This window comes from Styela clava, chromosome 8 (assembly GCF_964204865.1).
Source record: "Styela clava chromosome 8, kaStyClav1.hap1.2, whole genome shotgun sequence".
NCBI lineage: Eukaryota > Metazoa > Chordata > Ascidiacea > Stolidobranchia > Styelidae > Styela > Styela clava.
In genome coordinates this window covers 14,627,794-14,652,607 of record NC_135257.1, presented here as the reverse complement: position 1 = coordinate 14,652,607, position 24,814 = coordinate 14,627,794, and the positions used below count along the sequence as shown (strand labels likewise).

The 24,814-nt window shown below is 34.5% G+C and overlaps 1 protein-coding gene across 1 annotated transcript; it reads left to right on the top strand.

Moving 5' to 3' along the window:
- Nucleotides 1-53: 53 nt before the first annotated feature.
- On the top strand, nt 54-24,813 carry LOC120346100 (uncharacterized). The gene is made up of 30 exons (XM_039415752.2): nt 54-201; nt 3,466-3,556; nt 3,825-3,946; nt 4,219-4,309; nt 4,624-4,763; nt 4,869-4,959; nt 5,180-5,322; nt 5,832-5,919; nt 6,033-6,169; nt 6,415-6,505; nt 6,699-6,841; nt 8,092-8,127; nt 8,877-9,041; nt 9,367-9,460; nt 9,839-9,891; nt 10,268-10,330; nt 10,480-10,588; nt 11,192-11,299; nt 11,783-11,846; nt 12,015-12,110; nt 12,665-12,794; nt 13,674-13,816; nt 14,159-14,340; nt 14,882-15,010; nt 15,345-15,449; nt 15,764-15,985; nt 16,057-16,202; nt 18,955-19,122; nt 19,378-19,467; nt 24,328-24,813. The coding sequence occupies exons 1-30, from the start codon at nt 126-128 to the stop codon at nt 24,363-24,365; spliced, it is 3,354 nt and encodes a 1,117-aa protein (XP_039271686.2). The 5' UTR covers nt 54-125; the 3' UTR covers nt 24,366-24,813.
- Nucleotide 24,814: the final 1 nt, after the last annotated feature.

The window sequence follows — 24,814 nt, the reverse complement described above, 5'->3', positions numbered from 1 at the left end:
TATCTCGATATATTGTGTAAAAGATTACATCTGTCAATATCTGAATATGCATCTCAGATCATTAATTATAAATATATGTGGTAAAACCGACTGACGGTCTTTGTCGTAAACAGACCTGGAAAAGTATGGAACTATTCGGAATGATGGACAGAAGCATTGTTGTATTAGCGGTCACAATATATTGCTTGAATGTAGTCAGAGGTAAGTAAAGTTGTCTGTCAGGCCGCAGTTGCTCGCAACCTTTATTCTAACGACCACTTTTTTTTAAAATAAATTTTGTAAAATATCGCGACCTAAGGATATGCTCAAATACTGGGCGGCATGTAGTACTAAGGCAACACATAATAATGACTAATATAAAACAATTGTTCTTATATACCATCCATTCAAGTAGAAATTACCTCAAAAGGAAAAGGCATCGCTTGTTTGTCATCAGCGAATTGAAATGGGGGTGTGGCTTCACTTAGCAAAATGAATGCTGCGGAGTTTTTACGAATTGATACTTCCTGCATATGTACAATTACTATTGAGCAACACTTCAATATCAAATGTAAAATAAACAATAAAGAAACACTGTGTTAGGGTATATTCTCTCATAGCTATTCTTTGGTCAATAAAAAATCAAAACATAATATATTTCACGCAAGTTAACGTACATCAATTCGAGAACTGTCATCTGTAGTGAAAAAAAGAATTAAATGAGTGGAGTGCTCAAATTGTAGTTTTGTTTAGGTTTGATGGGGGTTTAGGGATGCTATAGACCCAGTAAAAGTAAGACATCTCATTTTTCAATATGATATCTTTCAATTGCAGCAACTCTGGGAAAATAAAAAAAACATGAAAAAAAAAGTTCAACACAGCAAAACTTGGTGCTTGTTGGACACAAAGTGAACCTATGGGTCGTTTTGTTATTATGATGTTGGTTTTCTTTTTCTTATTGTTACCTCTATTTTTTACGAACTCGCGTAATCGTAATTTAACACGAGGCAAAGAAAAATCTAATCGACGCCGCAAATCAGGCAAGTATTATGATTTCAATAAAAAAATTATTCTAGCTAGGTTATAAACCAAAAACTGCCCAAGATTAAAGCATAATGTTAATACATAGACGTTTGAATATGAACGCCACGGAAAAATAGGCTGCCAGTACCACAGCATACGCGTTCCAAACGAAATCACGCTTTCAATACAGCTATTATTTAAAATTGTATAATTTTTCTGTTAAAATCGATACTATATCTCGTTTCTTACATCCTGAGTTTCAATCAAGTGTATTTTACATGTGTTATGTTGCTGAAAATGTCTTCTGAAAAATTAGTATATATATATATATATATATCAGAAAGGATCACTTGGGCAGATTACTGAAGTTCTATATTAATGAGAAAAGATGCAAAATTTTTTGGTTAATTCAAAAATTAGAATGAGGAATTTTGGACAATATTCGTACCATTTTAGTTTTACCTGATCTATGTCATGAAAATTAGATCGATTCCGGGGCGTTTTGTATGTGACAGGGATGGCTAACCACTAAGCCGCGGGCCAGAAAATGACCAACCGAGTGTTTCGGCGACTCACCAAGTCACGAATTAATGCAAAAACGTACTTACTGTGATAAATAATTCAATCTAGCAATAAGGAGAACTACTGTAGTATACCGGCGTGCAGCTATAGCCAACATAGCTGTCACAGCGTTCATGACATAATACAATCGATTTGCAACAGCGGTTTCCCATTCGTAGGTGCACGAACCAAAGGGGGTCGCATACTAAATTTTATGGAGGTATATACTTTGTATCTTCATTTTTTACTGCATAAATGCCGGTTGGAAGAGAAAATTTTATTGAATTAAATTACCGACCACAGAAATCGGAAAAACAATGGAGCAGGATAGTAGTGACTCCAATCAAAACATATAATATATAAATATTCTTTCAGGATGGAATTCTTTTCAAAACTTTTTTGAGACCATATAGCATCAAATTATTCACATCCATAGCATTAAAAATTGTATGCTTGCGAATCCATGTTTTCGTACAGTAGAGTTTCAAAAAGTCGACAATAGCCTCAATCCTATAATATAAGCGCTTCAAGTGGAGCTCAAAACTAAATAATACTAACTAAAGATTATACATAATTGGAAAGATGGCCGCAAGTTTCTCATTGAGGCAAACTCTGAATAAAAATCTATGACCAACGGTCTTTTTTACCACAATAAACATGTAAATTTCGACCCATTCATTAAAAAAGGTTCGTCATCCCTGGTATATGAAGGATATCAAAACAATTTATTAAGTACGGTACATGTGCAACATTCTAAATAAATATGATATATTAATATTAAATATAATAATATAAATGATGGCTAAATAGGGACAATAATTATTTGTTAATATAGGTAAGTTCTTGGCATTTTGGTGCAAGTAAACGATGATAGCATACGGTATTTTAGTTATTTTTTGCAATTACATCAGGCAAACATGTAATCATTCACAAAGCCAAAGCTTTCCAATGGTCTACGTTATTAATAGAATTCTTTGAAAAAACGTATCAGGTTCTGTGTCTCATTTGCAGGCAGACAAAACCAATGTCGGTGTTTCGTGTACGTTTTAATCTGTAGTTATTTTTAGCATTCCAATTCCAAAGACTATTATAGTAACTATTATAGTGTATAGGTATATTTTATTCAAAAACGGCATTAACAACGCAAGTTGAAGTTATTGATTATCGTCGTGGGTGATATGATCTAATATATAGAGACGGTATGGAAACTAGATTTCGATTGTCCAAACCTTACATTTTATAGCCATTTCCAGGATACAAATGACATAGGACTTCACATCTATCCGGGGAAATTAAGACGACAAAAGCTCAATGAATTTCATATGTCGAACTCAAGTTTCACTGTGCTCGCTTTTAAATGGCATGAAGCATTTGGTTCTATCATCAACGGATGTTTATTTGAGCATATTGTTCTGTTCATTTTCGTTATAAAAACCAATGAACGGGTTATGTAACCTTCGAAATCTGTGCATCTGATCACCTACATTTTTTTTGTCAGACAGATCGTTTTCGTGATTTTTGTTTGCGAGTGTTTCTAAAATTTTAGGTTTGAATTATATAACTCAATGGTCATTTTGTCTTCTGATTAGTTTATGTTTCTTCGCAGTGAACAAAATTAGTCCCGAAAAAGGTGTGATAAACTGAGTAAACTAAAATAACTCTCAGTGCTTTTGAATATCAGGCGGTTTAATATTTTGAATCAAACTGATGGCTGTGAACGTGTCACCAAATTGTGAGCACACTGGAAATAAGCATGAAAAATTCGGGGATTTAAAGTAGGGAATATATTTCAAGCGAATTGAACACGAGGGAAATATCCGGCTAAAAATGATATTCAAAGTAACGCAACCTGTTTTTTTTTTCTTGTTTTTTTAGTTCAGATTTGATTGATTTTATTTTCAGGCCAAAATTGTACAATGTGGGAATTTCAGTGTTCAGATGGAAGTGCTTGTCTATCTTTTGGGCAATTTTGCGATGGAACTTCAGATTGCGGGTAGATAAAGATACTTGATAGATTAAATATTTAAAAGTCAAGATCATCGCAAAAAATAAAAGTAAAATTTTGTACGCATCGAAAATGATCTTTTTACACATTAATAAAGCTTGGCTTCAGTTCCCTTTTATAGAAACTATTTTATTGATATATATATAAATAACTGTGAAACGTTTATACAATGATTTCTTATCGTTTTTTTTGTATTGGAGTGAGTGTCTATTTTTTACTCGTGCGATCAAAAAATAATTTTGGTTTTTGCATCCAGAGATAAAAGCGATGAAATGATCCTGACTTCCTCCGAGGATGAGATTGCATGTCGACAGTGGTCTCATATTTGCAAACTTCCTCTTCACGAGCAAAAGAAAAAGGAAATGCTTTGTACCGGAGGTAAAAGTCTTGTTAAGCGCAGTTCAACTGTCACTGAAGGTTTAGATTTTGCGTCACTTCATTGTCAATTCATATCGCCACGACCTTAACGATTTCTAGAATCTAGATCACGTGGCTCATGTTACATCAAAAATGTCCTTCTATTTCACGTGCCATTACGTGGCATCTTGTAAGAATTATTCACTCTCGTTTTTCATTGTAACTTTCTAGCAATAAATAACCAGTACAACGTTTGCCTAGATTGTTTTCTTTTACGATTGTTGATTTTGTAGAAACAACTTGTGCAGCTGATGAATTCGAATGTTTGGATGGGTCAGCATGTTTGAAGAAAAACAGAGTTTGCGATGAATGGGAAGATTGCAGGTGACATTTGTTTGGGATTGTTCGATTTTTAGTTTCAGACCGAAAAGTTTTTAAACCGACCCAGAATGCTTGAATTATCAAAATGTATTTAAGCAGTCAGTCCTGATTTGTTTAAATTCGAACATGCGAAAATTTTGCTCACTCATAAATGTTGTTTTCTCGTATTTATTGACATGCCAAAGCCTCGTTAATTTAGTGCTGGCTTTGTTCCGAAAAAAACTCTTTAAGGAACTTAAGGAACAAATTATAGTGTTAGTATATAGTGGTAACACTAGTTTTGCATTATAGTTATGATTAATTATATTATTACCCAGGGATGGTAGCGACGAAGTGCAGTTTGATGTGAACGTTCATACGGCAGATGACGGAGTTCCCTGTCGCGGAGACACTAATTTCGGAATTTGTCTCCTTGATAAAATTAACGCACCAAAACATGCTGTTTTATGTATGAAAGGTAGGTCGTTTCATTTTGCAAGTATGCAAAATGCACAAGAATTCCTTTATTCTTTTTGCTCTTTTGGCTTATTGTGCCAAGTCAAATATTTTAATTTCATATCAGATGGACTTTGTAAAGAAAACGAATTCCGGTGCTCTGATAACAAGGAGTGTATCCCAATGTCGTGGTTTTGTGATGGAGAAGCCGACTGCAGGTACTTATTGATCTGTTTTATGTTTTATTGTTTCAAACTACATGATAAGTATAAATATCTGAGAAACTTGCTCCATCGACGTTTTTATTTTGAAGAACCCGAATCGTTACTACAACTAAAATTAAATCCTTTCTATAATCTGATATCCATACCGTTAATCAATATTAATTTCCTTCATCTATAGAAATATATTGAAGTGGTTAAAATGGTTGTTTTTTAGTGACGATAGTGATGAACTTATATATAATGATTTGACATACAACGAATCGGATGGCACTCCATGTCGTGGATCTAGAAGTTACCATCGAATATGCCTTCTTCCACTTCATCAAAAATCGAAAAAAGACCAAATATGTGCCATGGGTAAATTGTCAATTCTTTTCACCTGGTTTGCATACTTATCATTTTTCTTTTTGTTCTCGCACTGAAGCCAGATACGGTATCTGTGGTTGAAGTTTATTGTTGTAAAAGAAAGTACAGTCGGATAGCGGTGTCTTTTGTTTTCGTTTCCCTGGGTCGGGTGTCATGAATTCCCCGGAGTAGGGAATCACAGTTAAGTTTAAGACTTCCAAAATTCGGAGTAAAGACATTTACTTGATACAGTAGGTAGAAAGCCGAAATCTAAATATTGATAGGAAAACAATAGATTCTGGTATATGAAAGTTGTCATCATTGCAACTTTATTATTCCGGAAGTTAAAGTCAGAGTCGACCCCCTTTTAGTGCGGAACAAATTTCGGAGTAGAAAGTTCAGTCTGATCAGAAGCTAATTTTGAAATGGTTCGAATTACGAGTTAAATGAAGTTCCTCTCCACAGTCGTACTTATGCTATTATTGTAAATCCGCTATATAAATATAATAATTGCTTTATAGGAATGTCGTGCACCGAAGATGAATTCAGATGCTTAGACGGATCTGGGTGCATTTCATCAACATTTTGCAATAAGGTGATGGATTGCCTGTAAGTATTTAGGTTAATGAAATATTTGGATGATGGATCAGTCTGAAATATCAAGTTCTATGAATTTTGAGAAATTTTTTAAAATTCGAAATAAATATTGGTTGTTTTTACAGTGATGGAAGTGATGAAATAACTTATGGAAAGAAATTTTCTTCAATAGACGGAATTCCCTGTCGAACAGGCGATGAAAACAAAATATGTTTGTTAGAAACAAACCAAACACAAAAAAACACAGCCATCTGCAAGAAGGGTGAGTGAAATATCGCAAATAAAATAATTTAAATCCCATTCTAAAAACTGTATCAAACTCCACAATGAGCCATCAACCAGCAGAAATAGTGACTGTACTGTGTCGTCAATCGTCATAATTTGTTATTGCCACATCACATCGAGATCCTATTATTTGTGTATGCTTGCATGCAACTTATTGGATTTGCGCCACTATGGCAAATATTGATCATCGCTAACCGTTTGTTACAATTTTTTTCAACGCAGGAAATGAATGTGCCGCAAACGAATATGCCTGTCATGATGGATCGAAGTGCATACCAGCATCATTATTTTGCGACGAAAAGTCTGATTGCGAGTGAGAACGGAAATAGAAAAACAACACTGTTAACAAAATAAGTCAAATTTACAAAAAAATACCTGAAATTGTGTAAACACCTATAATAGACAACATCTGATGCTAGTAGCTATGATATAGGCTGCTATTTCGCGGCATGTTTAAATATATTACCTATTTAATTTATACTAATATACTTTTTTTCTCGGAACAGCGATGGCAGTGATGAAACGGTTTACACCGACCAACAACTGAATGGAGAGATAGTGTGCGACGCACTCGATGCTGAAATTTCCGATAAAAAATGTTTGTTGCCGACAAAATATGTCTGTGATGGGAAAAGACATTGTGTTGATGGTACGATAATTTTTTTTAAATAGGAAGGACAGCAATAGAAATTTTCATGCAATTGAACAAATATCTCTCGCTGAAACCATTGTAAAAAATATTATTTAACGAACATGCTCTACTCTGAATAGGGATTTCGAATCAGATTAAATTATTGAGGTATCAAAATGTTTGCGATGTCTTGCAACATTCTTTCTGATTTGAGCTCTGCCTCTCTATTCTGAGTAATTGAAGATTCTAATTTTATAAATTATTCATGAAAGTTGTTTATTATTAGTACTTTATTTAGTTTATTGATATGCATTTGGGTCATTTATTACGACAGCTGCTCCCAATAGATGCTACCTCTTTGGCCCTAGTCCATATTATATTAGCAAAGTTATGGAACGGACATTTTGCATTTAGCAGTTGACTAGACTATATTTTTATAGTTGGCAATTTTCCAATTTCTTACTCCTGCTTATTAAGGCGTAATTGCATATGTCGCTTATTTAATTATGTATTAATGTAATGCACAATTCATTTGAATGCGTAATGGACATTCCTTTTATAAACAAAATTTATTTGGAACCATTTTAAACACTTAATAAACAATGAATAATTTAAAAGTTTGTTTTGTCGGTTTTAGTATTTATTTGTTTAAATTTTATTCCTTTTGACAAAAAAATAATACATTGCTTACTATTTTAGTTGACAGTATTCGTGATACGGTAGCCTCAGTCTATTTATCTTATTGATTGCGATTGTCGACGAATATACTCGAAAGGGTATTTTTTGCTAAAAAGCGGTTGAAACATTTCATAACCCAATACACTGAAATAGGAAAAGGCCGTCTGTTGGCGAGGGGGCTGGTTTACCTTCGGTGAACAAAATAAGCATGTTTTAAAAGGCATTTTGTATCATCACTCATGCAAAACAAAAAATGAAGACATTTGCCGCTATTTATTCTGTGATGTTCGTTTGTAACTTTAAAACATTTCGTCAGAGGTCTTGTATCTTGTAGTTTGGCGGTTTTACTTCTTGAATTGTATCAAAAGTCAACAAAATATTGGGCTACAATAGTATTGGTAAGTTAGTGGTAAAACTACCATATATTGAGTGCTGGATCAATAGGAGTACACTCCAACGAACAGTCATAAATAAATAATTATCCGATTCTGACTCTTCGTGGGCAACCTCTCGAATATGATGTAATGCGAAATCTGTTTTTATCATATTCTGTTTAATAATATTTCATATTTTTTACATTTATATTGCAGGTGTTGATGAATGCATGTGCAACAATACAGAAGGAGGTGGGTAATACTTTTATTTAGCAATTATCTTAAATAACGAGATGTGATAAAGTGAGACACCGTCGCTGCCAAAACGTAAGAATGTGTATTTTAAAAGCTATGATGGGTGTTACAACCACCAGCTGTGAATACTTAACCCAGTACAATTTCTCCTCCATATTCTACCAGCAATTGAGGGTACACAATTTACTAAAATATAAACTTCAAATTTAGCTACTTTTTCAACAACACCTCCAACTCTATCTATACCAAAATATGAGGGTCGTCCGTATTGATGCAATGAATCTTTTATATATATTTATAAAGTTTTCGATGAGTTAATAAAATAAAATCAATTTCAATATGGAACTCGAAATTACAATCATAATTTCAAGTATAAAAATGTTGTCAATAATAACCATTATATAATTACTTGCCCGTACATTCAATTTTTTGTGTGTGGAACAGCATATTGATATTATAATGCTTTTATGTGACTACAACAAACTTGTGCTTACGCTCATGAAATTGAAAGATAAAATTACTGTACAGTGTACACCATTCGGTCTGTTTTGGCATGTGAACAAAAATTAAACATTAGATCAGCTTATCTGTTTTTTTTACATTAGATAACGTAGAACAGTGACTTTTTGAAACGGTCTATATTCCAGAGATTATACAAATTTTCATAAACTTCACATTTTCTGATTTTTCTGGTATATTTCTTATCATCAATAAAATTTTCATTAATATTTAAGTCATTTATTTAGAAAATGTGCAGTTAAATGAGCATTGTTTTCGTTGTCTCAATCATCCGACTATAATCAAGTTTGGATATTTGTGCGATGGAATATTTCATTGTCCTGATTTATCTGACGAATGCATTTGTAGAAAAAGTGGAAATATACCATCTATATGCTTTGACGTAAACTGGGGTGAGATACTGGAATATAATCATGGTTTTAAATTCCCGATTCTCTAAGTCGCAATATAAATTGATATTACCACACACACAACCGGAATAAGTAAAGATTTGACTTCATTCGAACTATGAAAAAGACATCCGTCAGCGTATACCTGTATGGTATATCAACCTTGTTTCGAATTTCAAATATTCAATGAAAAATTTAGTGCTTAATGAAGACAACAACAAAATATTTAATTGAATTATTTCAAGTTTTTGGCCTAAATCATAGTTTTAATTTAATTCTCTGTTGGGCCTGTGTTTTGGCCAATCGTAATAAAGTTATTTTTCTCCAGGAAAAGCTAATGCAAATTCGCTTACCCAGCAATGGGAATGCAGTGCCGGTAATGATTCAGCTGTAATTACTACAAAAGAAATATGTGATCAAAAGTAAGTAAGCATATATTGCATTTAGCTACACAGTTGATCTCGTGGCGTGCAAAAAAAAAAACTTTTTGAGTCAGCTAATTCAATAAAAGAAACAAAGTATGGGTTTTTGCAGTAATTGCAGATATATTCATTAGTAGTTTTTCCTTACCTATTTTTATTTGTCTACATTGTTATAAACTTCATACTGAATCCCATCAAATGTGCTGGAAATATTGAATTCTTCTCATTAAAATTGTCGTGTTACTCATGTATCTATTACAAAATGACTATTATATTCCATAGCATTAAACACATTCTGTCCAAGTTGCTGTAATTTAATTAATGATTAATAATTCTCTAATGAATGAATGAATTCAAATATATTTCATTTTTTATTAGCATAGATTGTGAGGACTCCTTGGACGAAATAAACTGTGAAAATCGTTGTGCAGGTAAAAACACATCACTTGAAACATCTTACTATTACAAGTGTGGCCGAAGGCTGCCATTTTCGAACTCTATCAGCCCGAATGGGCTTTGAAAAAAAATACCAAAAAAGATAGACAAGACCTGCCTGATTAGATCATCTGCTAAATAGAACATAACTTTTTTTTTAAACGCGGTGTGTGCTTCAGATGATAGAAGATATGTATGTTCACTTTAAACATGTGACGCCTCGTTAAAAATTGCTGTGGGATTCTATGACATCACTATTATGAGGTTTTCTCCAATTTCTCCGGAGCTTGTGAAAATATTGATAATACAGCAAATGCTTTTTTTTTATCTTAGCGCAAAGTTTTTTTTTCAAAAATATACATTATGTTTCAGGCTCATCAGTGGACGCTGAAGACGTGAATACCTGCGAAAAAGATTACCAATGTTTAGATCAAGGTTTGAAAATACTATCTTAGACGAACTCATACAAAAAACATGAATATCTTTTAATATGAATTTCAAAAAACATTCCCTAAGTTTTCATTAAATAAATCGAAAACTTTTCAATTTTCACAACATAATTTTATTTCTTATTTTGCATCCAGCGAAAATGGCAAAGCGATGCGACGGTATACTCACTTGTCGACAGTCAATGGTGGAAGAATGTGTAAACGAATGTTCTGAACGGCCGGAATTTTGTTCAGGGCTTAGTTGGTATGCAAACATTAGTAAGATCCTACCAGAAAACTTGCTATAGAAAGCATTTTATGTAAAACATTACCACTTACCAAACTTAAATTTACTATGTTTTTACCTCTTTTCAAGCTTCTTCTACAATTCTGAGAAAATCTCCTTATTCTTTCCGTTTACTATATAATATAAGATATCAATGCGGATTGGTAACAAGTACATTAACCCTTATGGCACCGAGTTTGCCAAAATGATCCGCGGTCAAGCGTGACGAAATATATAGTGTTCCTTTCAAATTGAAATTTTAGGCGAAATAGCGTGTCACACAAGGTATTTAATTAAAGAAATTAAATACCTCGTTGTTTTTCAGACTTCATAATTTAAGCTACATAATTAAATCACGGAGTCTTTTCTGCAGTACCCTCAATATTTATACCCATTTTTATCAAAAGTAGTGTACTAAAGCTATATGGGGCCTGACCTTTGCTCAAGATTTTACTGTTTTTGTTTTAATAATCCACGAGCACACATTTATATGGCATTCCTAAACGAAAGTTCCGCTGACATTGCGGTGGCCAAATTAGTGTTCCGATATATTTGAGCATTGCCTTTGTGTTGCATCAACAGGGCAAACGACTATGATTGTAAAACAGGAGAAACAATCCACGCATCTAAAATTTGTAATGGAATTAAAGATTGTCCAAATGGAGAAGAAGAAAATGGCTGTAAACGCAGGTGAGTTATTTTATTAATTAATTATTTTATTCAATCCTTATTCACAAGCTTTTTTCCCCTATACTAGCGGGCAGCGGCCACTGATATATCTTTATTTAGATAATTCCCAACTGTGAGTCCAGCTTTTATACGCCATTATTTGTACCCAATATAAGGACGAAAATAAAACGAGAAATGTTTCAGTCTCAAGTTTTCTGAAAAAAAAAGTCAAGAGGAGTGATATCTATTTTTGTTGGTGTCATAGTTTCCTAATTTATTGATAGCATAATTTTGATAAGTTGTGAGAACACGATTGGGTGTGTAATGTACGTACTCAGACTTTTTATAATTGCGATAAAGAGATCATATGCGTGACATTTTCAAAATTTGGCTTAGAATTTTATGCGAGACATAGAAATATACCAGAGGACAAACTATCTGCTGCTCATTATGACGCAGGATGCAGGAAACACATTCATTATCACAAATCAATTTTTTTTTCAGGTTTTATTGCGAATCCGGTTCTACAATACATATAGCAAACGCAACAGTTTGCAACGGACAAAAGGTATAATATTTAATCTCAACTGTTTGAAATATTGCAAAATTTAACTAGTTATAAATTCGAAGGATGTTACCGTTATCACGACATAATACATGAAAACGTAAAATAATTAATAAAGCAAAGTGTTATTATTGAGTCGTATGAAATGACTATTATTATTTCATAATTCAGGACTGTGACGATTCGAGTGATGAGATTGATTGTGGCAATAAAACACATTTTTACTGCAATGATAGTGGGGAACCAAAATTCATTGCAGCACAACAGGTTTTGTTCGTTTGTTTGCACTAGTATAGACGATAAAAACCTTTTATCATATTTAGCTACGATATTAAATAAAATGCCTCATTTATTCGATAACCACAGACTACCTAAAGTGTTTAGTATTTATAAATTATAGCTACCAATTAAATAGTGTTTCTGCAGAATTACATTCAACAAAAGCAACGTTCCCTGACTGGGGAGAATTCCTCCACGAGAAGAGTTTTGTCACTTTGGGGATTGATTATGCTTTGTATGTGCTGTAGTATTACTATTATTTTTTAGTTTTATTACTATGATACTCTTTTATGCCCACATTATGAACTACTTGAACTGTACAAAAGCCCGAGTTCGCCTTGTACATAACACTATAGCTTAGGACTTATAAAGATTGAATATATAAAGTAGTTTTATGCACAGAGAAGGATAACGAATTCCAAAACTGGCAAAAGGAAGTGATTCAACAACAAAAAAAGGTTGTGAACCACTGTTCTGATGGCTTGGCGTCAGATATCAAACCAAGCTCTATCAACAAATAACATTTTCTTTGTTATAATAAGGTTTGCGATGGAAGCGAAGATTGTGCTGGCGGAGGAGATGAATGCCTTGAAAAATGTATTTCTAGTGTATTCTCTAATGCTGATTTGATGATCAGTAATAAACTCTTCGTAGCATTGACTTGGATTATCAGTAAGCAATTACATTTATTAAAATGAAAAAAGCAATGACTTATTCTCGTGGTTAAATATGCTATTCTATATTTTTTAAGATTCCTTGTCTGTTATGATTATAGTTAGTTATTTTAACGTCCAATGGACATGAATGATAATAATAGTCATGGATTCGCAGCAAAGTCAAGTTTTCAAAAATATGTTTTTGTGCGACCTTATCAAATCAAAATAATTTCTTTCTCAGATTATTATCCCACAGATAGAATTGTAATTAACGAACGTTCCAATCGGTGCGACCTACTTAAAAAACTTTATTACTATCATAATAAGTTAGTAAGAAACTTCTGTTGATGACGAGAAGTCACGATATCATGTTCGTTTTTAATACGTAATCGCTGTTTGAATAAAGTATATATATATACTGCTAGATATCTTTTCAAAAGACTGTGATTCAGAGCAACAAATATTGTGTAGGGTCAGTAGACTGATAGGACTACTAATTTTTACGCCAACGTCATTTGAACACGCAACACAGCTTGATCTCTTTTCGAAGTGAGGTTAAGGATTGTGATAAATTATCTTGTATTCTGCATTTTTCGTTCCGAACCAAAAATAAATGTTCAAGAGACGCTTTAATTCTTATCGTTGGGTAATCACCGGACAAGAACTTCGGGTTTGGTTTTGGAGAAAACCTTTGTCAGTTCAGCCTGGAACATCTTATGCCATTTAGAGCAACGAATTTTATATTCACAATATAGGTATATATTATAAAGGAGAAATATCAGTATACATCTTCATGAGAATTTTTTCTGGGATAATATTAATCCATAAAAAATCAAAGCATCAAGTCATATTATACTTAAAATGTACAATCACTATATTGTTTTTATCCATGCAGGTTTAGTTGCACTTGTTGGAAATTTAATCGTTGCTGGCAGATCCATCCGTAATATTTTCTTTCCAAGAAGGCAACTTTCGAAGAATGAATTAATCAATAAAACCTTGATATTCAATCTGTCGATATCAGATTTACTCGTAGGGGTGAGTAAATAATCAAGAAAAAATTAATAATAAAAAATACTACTAACCAAGTGAACGGAAACGCGCAATTGCTTTGTGTGACGGTTCTATCATTTGATGAATATAGAATTTGTTGACTTTGGAAACCTATTGAGATACTTACAAACGAAGGGTTGCTTCATCGTGTGTCGTCAAACTTTGGCAGCTGAGTTTAAAAACTAAAAAGTAGAATAGCATAGTATTTTACATATAATATTTTTGAAGTAATTTGAACAAACATTTGAACTCCCCCAAATCACAGTTAAAAGTAATAGACTATGCCGTATTTGGGTGAAATGTTAACCGAAAACTTTTGCTTGACAGATATATACACTATCGGTGTGTATTAAGAATGCGACAATAACGAAAGGCTACTGTCGTACAGACCGGGAATGGAGAAGTGGGCCTACATGTTCTGGTCTTGGAGCATTACTTTTGATTGGATCAGAAAATTCTGTATTCACGCTGACCATTATCACAGGATACCGATTGAAATCTGTACTCCGGTAATGACAACGTGTTATTCATTTTTAAACGTACTACAAAAAATGCCTTTGATATACAGGGACATAGTCAATATTGGGGTTTAGGGGCGGAACCGCCTTTTGAAATGTAAAAAAAAAACATTTTTCTGTAAAATGCATGGCAATTTTTCGGTTTTTAAACCCTCGAGACTATTGAAAACTCGCGTTTTGAACACACGATGCTAGCACAAAACAAGTTAACAGTTAAGAAAATATTATACTGCAAAATTAGATGAATATTTAACCCGTATAAAAACTGTGATACAGCCAGTTCCATATAGTTGTTTTCAGAATAAACCCCTAACCTAAAATCCCTATGCCTGGCTCATACTCCGGGGGAGATTGTTTCAGATTTTCATTGCTTTGATCAATTCACCATCGACTTGTACATAGAAAGGGGTACGTGTTAAGGTATAAAATAAATGAGATATTCCTATAAATAGCTGAGACGAATATGATAAAAAACGCTACTTGGCTTATGTGATTGCTACGTGATCAATCATGTCTTTTTGATTCTCAACAGTCCTTATGCAAAAAGTACAACGATGAAATTGGTTTTATTCATGATCGCATTTTCATGGACTTTTTCAATAATGCTTGGATTGATTCCTATTGCTGTTGGCACTCGGGACTTTTTTGTCGATAGTATTTGGTAAGAAAAACATAATTGTTTATATTTGGCACAAAAAAAAAATAAAAAAAACTAATTACTCGAAAGAGTGACAGCGTACTTGTGACAGCTGAATATTGTCGTCTAATATTGAATGATAATATAGATTTTGTATATAAAACATTCTTTTTACATCAGAATTTAATGAAAATTTTAGTTGAGCCATTTAGTTGAGCAACGATGATTTCACGTTTGAGTGTGAATTTATATATTACTCTATTTTTGCTGTTTCATTTGTACATACTATCGTATCCCGATTACCTGTTTTAGGACAAATGAGTCATCAACTTTCACAACAATAATTAAACTATTTCAGGTACGACAAAAATCCATTGTTTTCAACTATTGACAGAAGTGACGCAAAAAGTGTGACTCGATGGCTTATACCTAAAGAGAAGTATGACGACGAGTCAACTGTGCAGTAAGTTTTAAATAAGCTATCAGTCATATTGCGAAGAAGCAATTTTATAACATGCAGTATATATATACATAATTGCCAATCAATTGCTAGGAACGAAGTTATATGGTAGGCCTTCTATTAACTTATTGTGGCAGGTGGAAGAGTATCTATCAATACAGGTGCAACGTTGCAATACTTCCGTACTCTCGGTTGGAAAGATGTTGCTCAGGCGTCGATATGCTGACTCAAATAGCTGATATCAGCGACGCCTCGCCAATAAAACAAAATTTGATTTTTCAAAAAATATGAGAATAAAATTGTATTGTTTTCAATAGTGCGATTGGAACATGGTCGTTGTTGGAATCTCAGATCAAGGATTTGAATCCAGAATATAAGGTTCAGCGAAGATTTGGATATTATTCAACCCACGGAGTTTGCCTTCCCACGTTGTTTCCTGACCGCCATTTGGACACTGCTTGGCCTTACTCGCTTTTCATCATTATCATAAACTTCATCGCATTTTTCTTCATTTTGATTGGATACATCAAAATATACAGGTATAATTTTTTATTTTTGTTATTTAAAATAGGCAGATCATACCGGTTATAATTCGATTATATCGTTTTAGAAAAGCGATAGAAAAGAATTTCGCTGTAAGTGATGAAACAATGGCGGAAAGAGCTGGGCGAATGCAGAGAAAAGTCACTCGAATTGTCGTTACTGATTTTCTTTGTTGGATGCCAATTTGCCTAATGGGATTTTTACAGGTTTTTGGTGAGATAGCATTTTTCCATAAAACGAGCAACGCCGCATTTTCTTGCCATCCGCATAGCATATAGCTAGATAATAAAATTTTAAGAATCGGTTTTCTTCAGTTTCGACCTCACAAACTACAGGTTTCATATCAATTTGTTGAACTTATACTGTAATGAGTCGCTGATCAGTACAAGACGTAACATAACATTAGATTTTAGAACAACCTAAACGTCATATTTAATAATGTATTTCACTGCGTGAACTGCATTGAACATGACACGCTTTTCGAAAATCTAATACATGATATTGAAAGTCAACTATAACGCTACTCACCAGCTGCGGTGCACGTTACTGTTTGCTGCGTTCGTCTAAAGTCCAAAACAACAACGGGTTCGATGATTATCAAAATATTCCAAGAACGATTTCATACGAACCGAACAGAACCCCCTGAATCCCTCCTCTGGTTATATGCATAGAGTAGGAAGGGTTTCATATTCACTTCACGAGAGTGAACAGACAGAAAAACCACGTATATTATGTAGTAAGTGAAAATCATGTTTGGTGGATTTATTGCGCTATTATTGTTAACTCTTTGAACCCTGAAAGCCGCTAAACCGGCTTTCCCGAGAAAGTCTTCTGACGCTGAAAGCCGGTTTAGCGGCTTTCGCATCCCGTAAGAGGCATGCAACTTTGAAACCTCATATCTCGCGAACCATTTATTATATTTAGACAAGTTTTACATCGTGTGAAAGATAATCTACAGGACTAAGTATAATTTTAAAATTGAGATAAAATATTGTGATCATCTTATGAAAATTGGCAAAATTAAAAAGCATAAAAAACTTCTGAAAATTGCTCAAATCTAATTGACAAAACTTAAATTTGTTTTCGATTAAACCTAGTACATTATCGACAAAATTTGTAGAATTTGAAGATAGCTTTCCAGTGATACCATTAGATTGAACTTATGTTGCACCATTCAAATTTTAGAAGCATTTTTATTCGTGATTTTGTTTGTCGCAAGATCGAGGCGACGTCAAGGTGACGTAAATAACGACCTAACACATTTACGCCGTTACGCAGCGACGTTAAGCAATTACGTTGGCACGTAGCACGTTTACGTTTCATACGAGAAACACTTTTCCTCGCATGCTCGTAAAGTCATTTACTTAAGTTCGTACTCGTGAAGCGACTAACGACTTGTAAACGATACACGGGGAAATTTACGCATTACATCGGTTCGACTAAAACACACAATACGCAGTGTTATTGCCGTTTTAATTGCATAAAGATATGAAAAATACGAATAGCCAAAATAAGGATTTTTAAAAACAAAATGATGGAACATATCGATGGATGCATTGTTTAGCGCCATTGCTGAGTTTTATTGTGCCATATTTTCTTCTTCCGATAGATGAATACTATCCAATATTTCATCTGGACAAAGCTTTCGTTTAAAATCCATTGTAAATATAGCGATATCAGGAATGTAGCGTATATGCAGTAATTTCGAAAATCTAATGAGGCTGCAAAATGTAAAACACTGACCAGGTGAGCTACTGGTGCCACCATGTCTTCCATGTACCCGTTATCAGTTTTTTTTTATTCAATCTTCATGATATCCAACGGTGAATAATTAGCCTTGATGTTTCCGGCGGAACCTCATAAATTCATGAGGATCAAATATTTCGTTTTGGTCATTCATTTTCGTCCCATATCCAAATAGTAAACGTATATAAAATGGCCTTTATATTCTAGCAATTTTACTATGTTCGATCAAAATTCGTCTGAAAGGGTTTTATCTGCGGCCGAGGATATGATACTAATGCAATGAAGCCACAATCTGCACTCAAGCTGTGAACGACCAGATGTGCAATTGCGCAATATACCTCACGCAAAGAGTTACGCACGATACGTCGCATGAACGTTATCATTATCACGACAATGTCGCCGTCGCCCTTTGCGTCCTTACGCAAACTTGGCGTCAAATAGTTGATAAATTTTGTTCGCAAACCATTTAAATCGATAGTACAAATTCTGCAATAAAATGAGTTATGCGTATGTTAAGAAAGTCATACGTATATTCTCCGAAAGGTAATTTTGTATACTTTTCAAAATTGTACTTATATTGATGATACATTTCTAAGAAATGTATTAAATATTACCAAAATACAAAAAAATTGTAGATGGGACTAAAAATAGGCTTACACATCTCATCAAAACATCTCGTGAAAAATAATGCCAGTTAAAAATAAGAGACTAGATAAGCTTTTATATGATATATTACAGACCATCTGATATCTAATGGTTTAGAAGTTATTTTGATTTAAAATTAGGGATATTACAATTTTTTAACGCGTCAAATCGATGCGACGGTGTGGGAGGTCAGGGTGAGAGAGTAGCATCGTTCTGGGGGTTCAGAGTTTAAAGAGTTAATACAATTTTTTTACTGAATATTTTGAAATAACATCAATTATGAAAACTTTTTGACAAATTAAAACTAATCTGACGTTTTGTTAAAGCCAGTCATATCTTCCATAAAAGAAGTTATAAATAAAGAAACAACAAATTTGAAATTTAGCATCCTCGTGAAGTATGTGGATTGAATCTCACATACATACTTATTTTGAACTGCAATTAAATATTACTTCCTAATTAACAACGAGATTACGGGCATGTATCATATGGACTCACAAACTTCATTGAAAAATACTGAAGTTAACTAGGCCAAGATAAGTTTCTAACTTAACATTTGATTTCTGTATTTCAGGCGTTCCTATATCAAAGGATGCGTACGTTCCCGTTAGTTTGATCATTATTCCAATCAACAGTGCCCTGAACCCTTTCTTATATTCCGATGCACCGGACTACATTTGGGAAAAGTCCCACCCTGCCAGATCTTGGATATATAAAAATACGCTGGGACATTGTATCCATGGTAAGTCTCGTAGTCAAACTATACAGTCATTGTATATAAGGCAACTTTGGAGAACTTTCTGTCGACCGATCATTCCGAATGAACGTACATGTGAAACTATGTCCAGCCACCGATGCTGCACGATTATTTTAAAATAAGCATGAAATTTACTGCGAATACGGCAAATCATGTATACACGGCAATTGGGAACATTGTGATACATAACATCATAAGAATTAATACCGAATTCATAGAAACTCATCTTTCACCTTACAGACAAAGCGAAGGGCAAAAAGGGCACTCAACTACACAGCGATTCAAGTCAACCGATGGCATCTGGGGATACTAGATCGACAAGAGTTGAAGGTGGGGTGTCTTATGCTCTTTTCAATTTTAATACGAGGACAGCTTACTACTGGAGCTGTAAAAGTAACATCGAATTTAATCAACCTCACCTTAATTAATATTTAGGCATGAATATACATGTATTTGTAATCGGTTTAGAGATCAATTGTCATCTAAATTAGAGTTACTAGAACGAAAGTGGAGTGGATAATTATTGAGGTAGCAAATTTTGAGCACCAAAATGTTTCAATAAATCACCGTAGCGTCACTAGGAATGACGGTTCTGTCTATGGATCTCAAGTCTTAAAATACCAAGAGAATCATTCGCTGAACTTCGTTAACATTTAACGTTTTGGTAGAGCACTAATTTTTTTAGGTAATAAGACATTCAATAGATAGATATCGTAAATATTCGAGAGATTTTTTCGCACCAAATTGGAGGTATGATAGTGTGCATTCCTCTTGAGAAATTGACATTCGCCAAGCTTCTTTAACACACTGGAGCGAACGCAAACTAACAAGGCTAAAATTTTGATCGATAGCAGTTTGGGTTGTCGTCCTTGGTATGAATTCAAGTTAAAATAGTCTTGCTTGGCGCTTGCAATACTCGATGGAAATTCCGTTACTTCATTAGGTAGCCTATAGACCAGAGGTTCTCATGCTTCTTCTTACATTCAATTCAAGAGTCTTGCTGCACACGAACACAAATATATTTCTGTAACGTTTCGTCTGACCGAGACCGACAGCTTGTTACTCTGACCTTGGTAAGACGAAACGTTACAGAAATATATTTGTGTTCGTGTGCAGCAAGACTCTTGATTTGAATAGAATAGCCATTTACACTCTTGCTACAGCATCCTTGCGTAATAGGCATACGGATCCACCTGCGCAAAGGCATAGGGAGCAAGGAAAGGTAGTTGGTTTCACGCAACCTCAACTGTTAGTTACTTCTTCTTACAGTTACAAAATTAGCAAAGTGAGTATTTCAACAACTATACGAATAGCTCGCGGAGCCCACCGTTTCTCTTAAGGAGACCCGCATGGACCACTCTGAAATCCTATGGTATATAGCAGTGATTTTCAACCGGTGTTCCGCGGAACACTGGTGTTCCGCGAGAGACCTCCAGGTGTTCCGCGAAAAATTGCTTTTTCGAAGTATTATGACGTCATTCGAATAATATAAATAGCGTCGATTTGAAAATGGTGAGTCAGAGTTTTGGAAAGTCGGTATAAAAAACTTGTAACCAGATAAGAAATGACAGGCCATATTCCCTTTTAATGGACTTTATCTTGGCGTGTATTTTTAGTGATCCATTCCATTCTTGACCAAATAATGTTTCAAAAATGTGAACATTATACTCGACCATGAATGGAGTCATCATCGGAGTTGATTACATTCGTTGCATTTTTAAGCTTTTCTTGTAGTAATAATTAGGGCGTGGCATCATCAAAATCGTCAAGTGTTGAATTTGCAAATTCCGTAAATAAAATTGTGAATTTGTAGGTAACGATTATAGCTCTGATAATGGTCGCGGTATTGTTTTGTTAAAAAAAAAACGTTAAAACTTGAGGTGATTAATATTAATCAGCGTCTTCCCTTCTACTAGGCACAAAAGCAATTGGGCACAAAATTGTTTATCGTCATCTCGCCTAATGACCACGTGGAAATGCCTTTATTTCAGCTTTTAAATCAAGATTCAGGATTCACGCAATCACAGATTTATCTAATCACAGTATCTAATTGATTTATTTCGGAAATAACACTGACACCAGTGTGAAGCATAAGAAACTCAATTATCGTCTTAATAAATGTGGGCTCGATAATGATAATATTATTCGCTTAAAACTGGGTCGATAAAAAATCAGAATAAAATTAAGTTGGAATTTAAAATCGCTCCTTAATGTCATTACCATCTGTCGCCGATGTGCACGCATATAGTTATACTGAAATATGAAACTTCGATCTCCGCCGATCGGCAAGAATTGATACTTGCGCACAAGAACAAAGGCGGTAATATGAAAACGTTCAGGGGGCAAAAAAAGTAGCGATTATGACGAAATTAAACAGTAAAAATTGCTTTGTTGCTAATTTTCAATGTTTCTATTAATTTCCAAATCGACCTCCGACCTTCTGGACTCCTGATGCGTATAAAAAAAAACGCGAGAAATCGAGAGGCGTTGAGAAAGAGCTGCGTGTTTGTCTCTCCTCAATTACAGCCAGAATAAAATAAAACAGAATCAAATATCACATTAATATACCATTTCTGTTTCTAGCTAATCATAGTATTCATAAGAAAACTCGCAAAAACATTTATTTGTACCGTACTTTAGCTCTTGTATCTCTGAATCGGAATGTGCCACGTCTTTTCCAGCTAAAGTTGACAAGTTGATACATATGTATACTATAGAGCAGCGTTTCCCAAACTGTGTTCCGCGAGCGTCTTCCGAGTGTTCCGTGGAAAATAAATCAAAAATACGTCTAAATGGGTCGCCATGGCGATCTAGGGATCGTGAAGTTGTCGCCCAACTGACCGTTCAATATCGTGTCACCGTTGGCCTAAAGCGGACTAACTAAGGTAGGGTAGGGGCATATTCGTTAACCGTCGGCCTAGCTTTTTGACTGTTAAGTTCATTATCAAGTTTGCAGCAATCCTTTTGGTTTTGCTATGGGCAAACAGGTAGGTCTTAAGAATAAGTCAAATGGTCAACTCTTCTTCCGTCATCTCTGTCTGATTTTACTTTGGAATGCTGAAAAAATTACTCATGTTCGCTAAATTCGATTCAGATAAATAAACTGCAGTTCGCGAAGTTGCAGAAAGTACTTCTATCTAGGCAAACACTACGTATAGAAAGTAAACGATATAGAAAGGTAAAATGAATTTGTTGATTCATATACGCAGCATTCAAATTGAGAAACAATAAAACATTTATAATAAATGAAATATGTAAAATATTCAATCATATTTTAGGTATGTTCAACATAATTCTGTTGGTTTTTGCGGCGCATTTGGCAACTCGCCACGACGAACCCATTGGGAACCGCTACATTACACCGTTTTTCTTTATCAATTTTACCCTTTCATTTTTTAGTGTTCCGCGAGGCGAGATAAAAAGTGTAAGTGTTCCGTGGCCGAAAAAGTTTCGGAAACGCTGCTATAGAGTATAGACTACATCAGGGTCGTCCAACGCGTGGCCCTCCATTTTTCAAGTGATGTAGTTAATATAAAGATTTGATACAAAAAATTTGTTCATTTTCTTGAAAGGCGCTCTGCTAGCCCTTTCAAACGAGCAATGAGTGCCATTTTGAATCGAAACCAACTGGAAGATATAGATACTCAAATAGTCGCTTACACACTTGGGTCTTCTACTACTCTCTTTAACGTTATCTAATCTGTGAGACAATCTTCTTTTATTTTATCACGTAGTCTCTCGTTCAAATGTAGCACCAACCAAATATTACTTGGTCAAATCTGCTGGGGGCATAAATGATAATTGCCAATGCTGTGTGTTTAGGCGTGGTATGTGCATGCATGATATCCTTGATGTTTTGGCAATGAAGCAAAATATTGATGAGTTGACAACTTTGGATTGCTTTGCGCTTTGCATCCCCTGTGTGATCACTAATTTTTGACAGTCATAAAAAAAATTGGCTTCGCATTGCTACATCGTCCATTTCAGCGAATATTGAAATTTTGCCAAACTTCACACCAAAATATCTACGCGTAGAAATACCTTTGTTGACTCTACAGTATCTTCATTTTTTTATTGTTCATATTATTAAGAAAGTTTGATGCGAGGGTTTTGTTTGTTTTTTCATTAACTTTTAGTCAGAGTAGCAAAACTAGAAAATAATTACCATGTTAAGTGGCCCGCGCAATTATAAGTAAACTAAATGTGGCCCGTCGGCCAAAAAGGTTGGCCGACCCTGGACTACACAATCCACAAAATAGGTATGAAAGCGCCCATTCACTTATGCCTACTTCGACGGAACCAGTTACTGCTCCACTGGAAGACAGCTACCGGTATACACAAGGACTGGTACAGATAACATATTACAGTATTAATTAGCCTGTTAACGCAATGCATCTAACATAAATTAAAGAATTACCGTATTTTTGGCTATCCCCTATTCCATTGTCCGTTACACGAGTAGTTCCCTAGGCCAGGGCTACTCGACTGGCGTACCGCGGTCCGAATCCGGACCTTTCGGGTATGCGATTCGGACCCCGACTAATTCTTTATTTTGGATCATTAGCCCCACTTTTGAAGTTTCCTTTTATAAAATCACTTTTATAGGTTTGAATATATATATGAAAAGAACTCTAACGCCATAATAAACAATCTTATATAGCTAATAATCATTAGTCTGTCGAGGAAATGCGTGTTTAAACATAATTTCTGGAAAGTCCGGACCCAAATATTTTTGAAGTTTTGTATGCGGATCTTCGGTAAAAATAGTTGAGTAGCCCTGCTTTAGGCTACACGTAACTTGAGCATTTCATGTATCCATAGATTGCTGATATACGACGCATATTTTAAAACAGAGACTACAAAAAGTAAGACAGAGTGCGCTGGCAAGTCTATTCAAAAACTGCTCGCCTGATCCAGGCGGCTGACGGCGGCAAATGTTAAAGTTGGATGATCAGGCCGTGATTTTATCCAATGGCGACCGTGCTTGAGATTTCGAGAGAATGTATGTGACCGAGCGTTAAGCGTTTAAATGATACTTCTTGAATCGTACATATGAGATTTCGCTGTTGCGTTTTTGAGACAAATTTATGCGCTCGAAATTTAGCGAATATTTGTGTTGTAATTCCCTCATTATCATATAAAAATTATCTAGGCTCCACGCTGGACGAATAAAAAAAATTGTATTTTTAGAAACTACTTCACCAAACCATGGCGAAACCAATTTGTAAAGAGAAATAGCTGAAGAGAAGTTGGAACTTGTCATCTTTCACTGGGACTACTAACATTGGGATGTTAATAGATGGCGCGGAACGCCGACAGCTTGTTACGTTAGTTCAAATCGTTCAGAAATGGCTTCGTTACCAGGATATATATATCACCTTTATATTTTCATCATGTTTACAAACTGGGATAAATTTTCATACTTGCAAAATAAGGTGCATTTATATTCGTAACAGATTTTGAGAATCAGTGTAGTACATTAATCGACTATAAATAGCTGCTGTTCTGAACGAAACTAAATCAGTTTGCCGATTTAATTTCTTTTGTGAAAAAATAGTTCGTAATGCAAGATGAACTGTCAGAGAAACGAGCTGCCCCTATATATAATCAACAACTGATTGCGATTGTGGACGATTTTCATATCACGATGCTATCCAGAATGATAGCAAGATATTAA

Coding starts and splice junctions, on each gene's coding strand:
- LOC120346100 (XM_039415752.2), top strand. CDS start 126: ATGGAACTATTCGGAATGATGGACAGAAGCATTGTTGTATTAGCGGTC. Junction 3,947..4,218: donor GGAAATGCTTTGTACCGGAG/GTAAAAGTCTTG, acceptor TTGATTTTGTAG/AAACAACTTGTGCAGCTGAT. Junction 9,461..9,838: donor AAAGAAATATGTGATCAAAA/GTAAGTAAGCAT, acceptor ATTTTTTATTAG/CATAGATTGTGAGGACTCCT.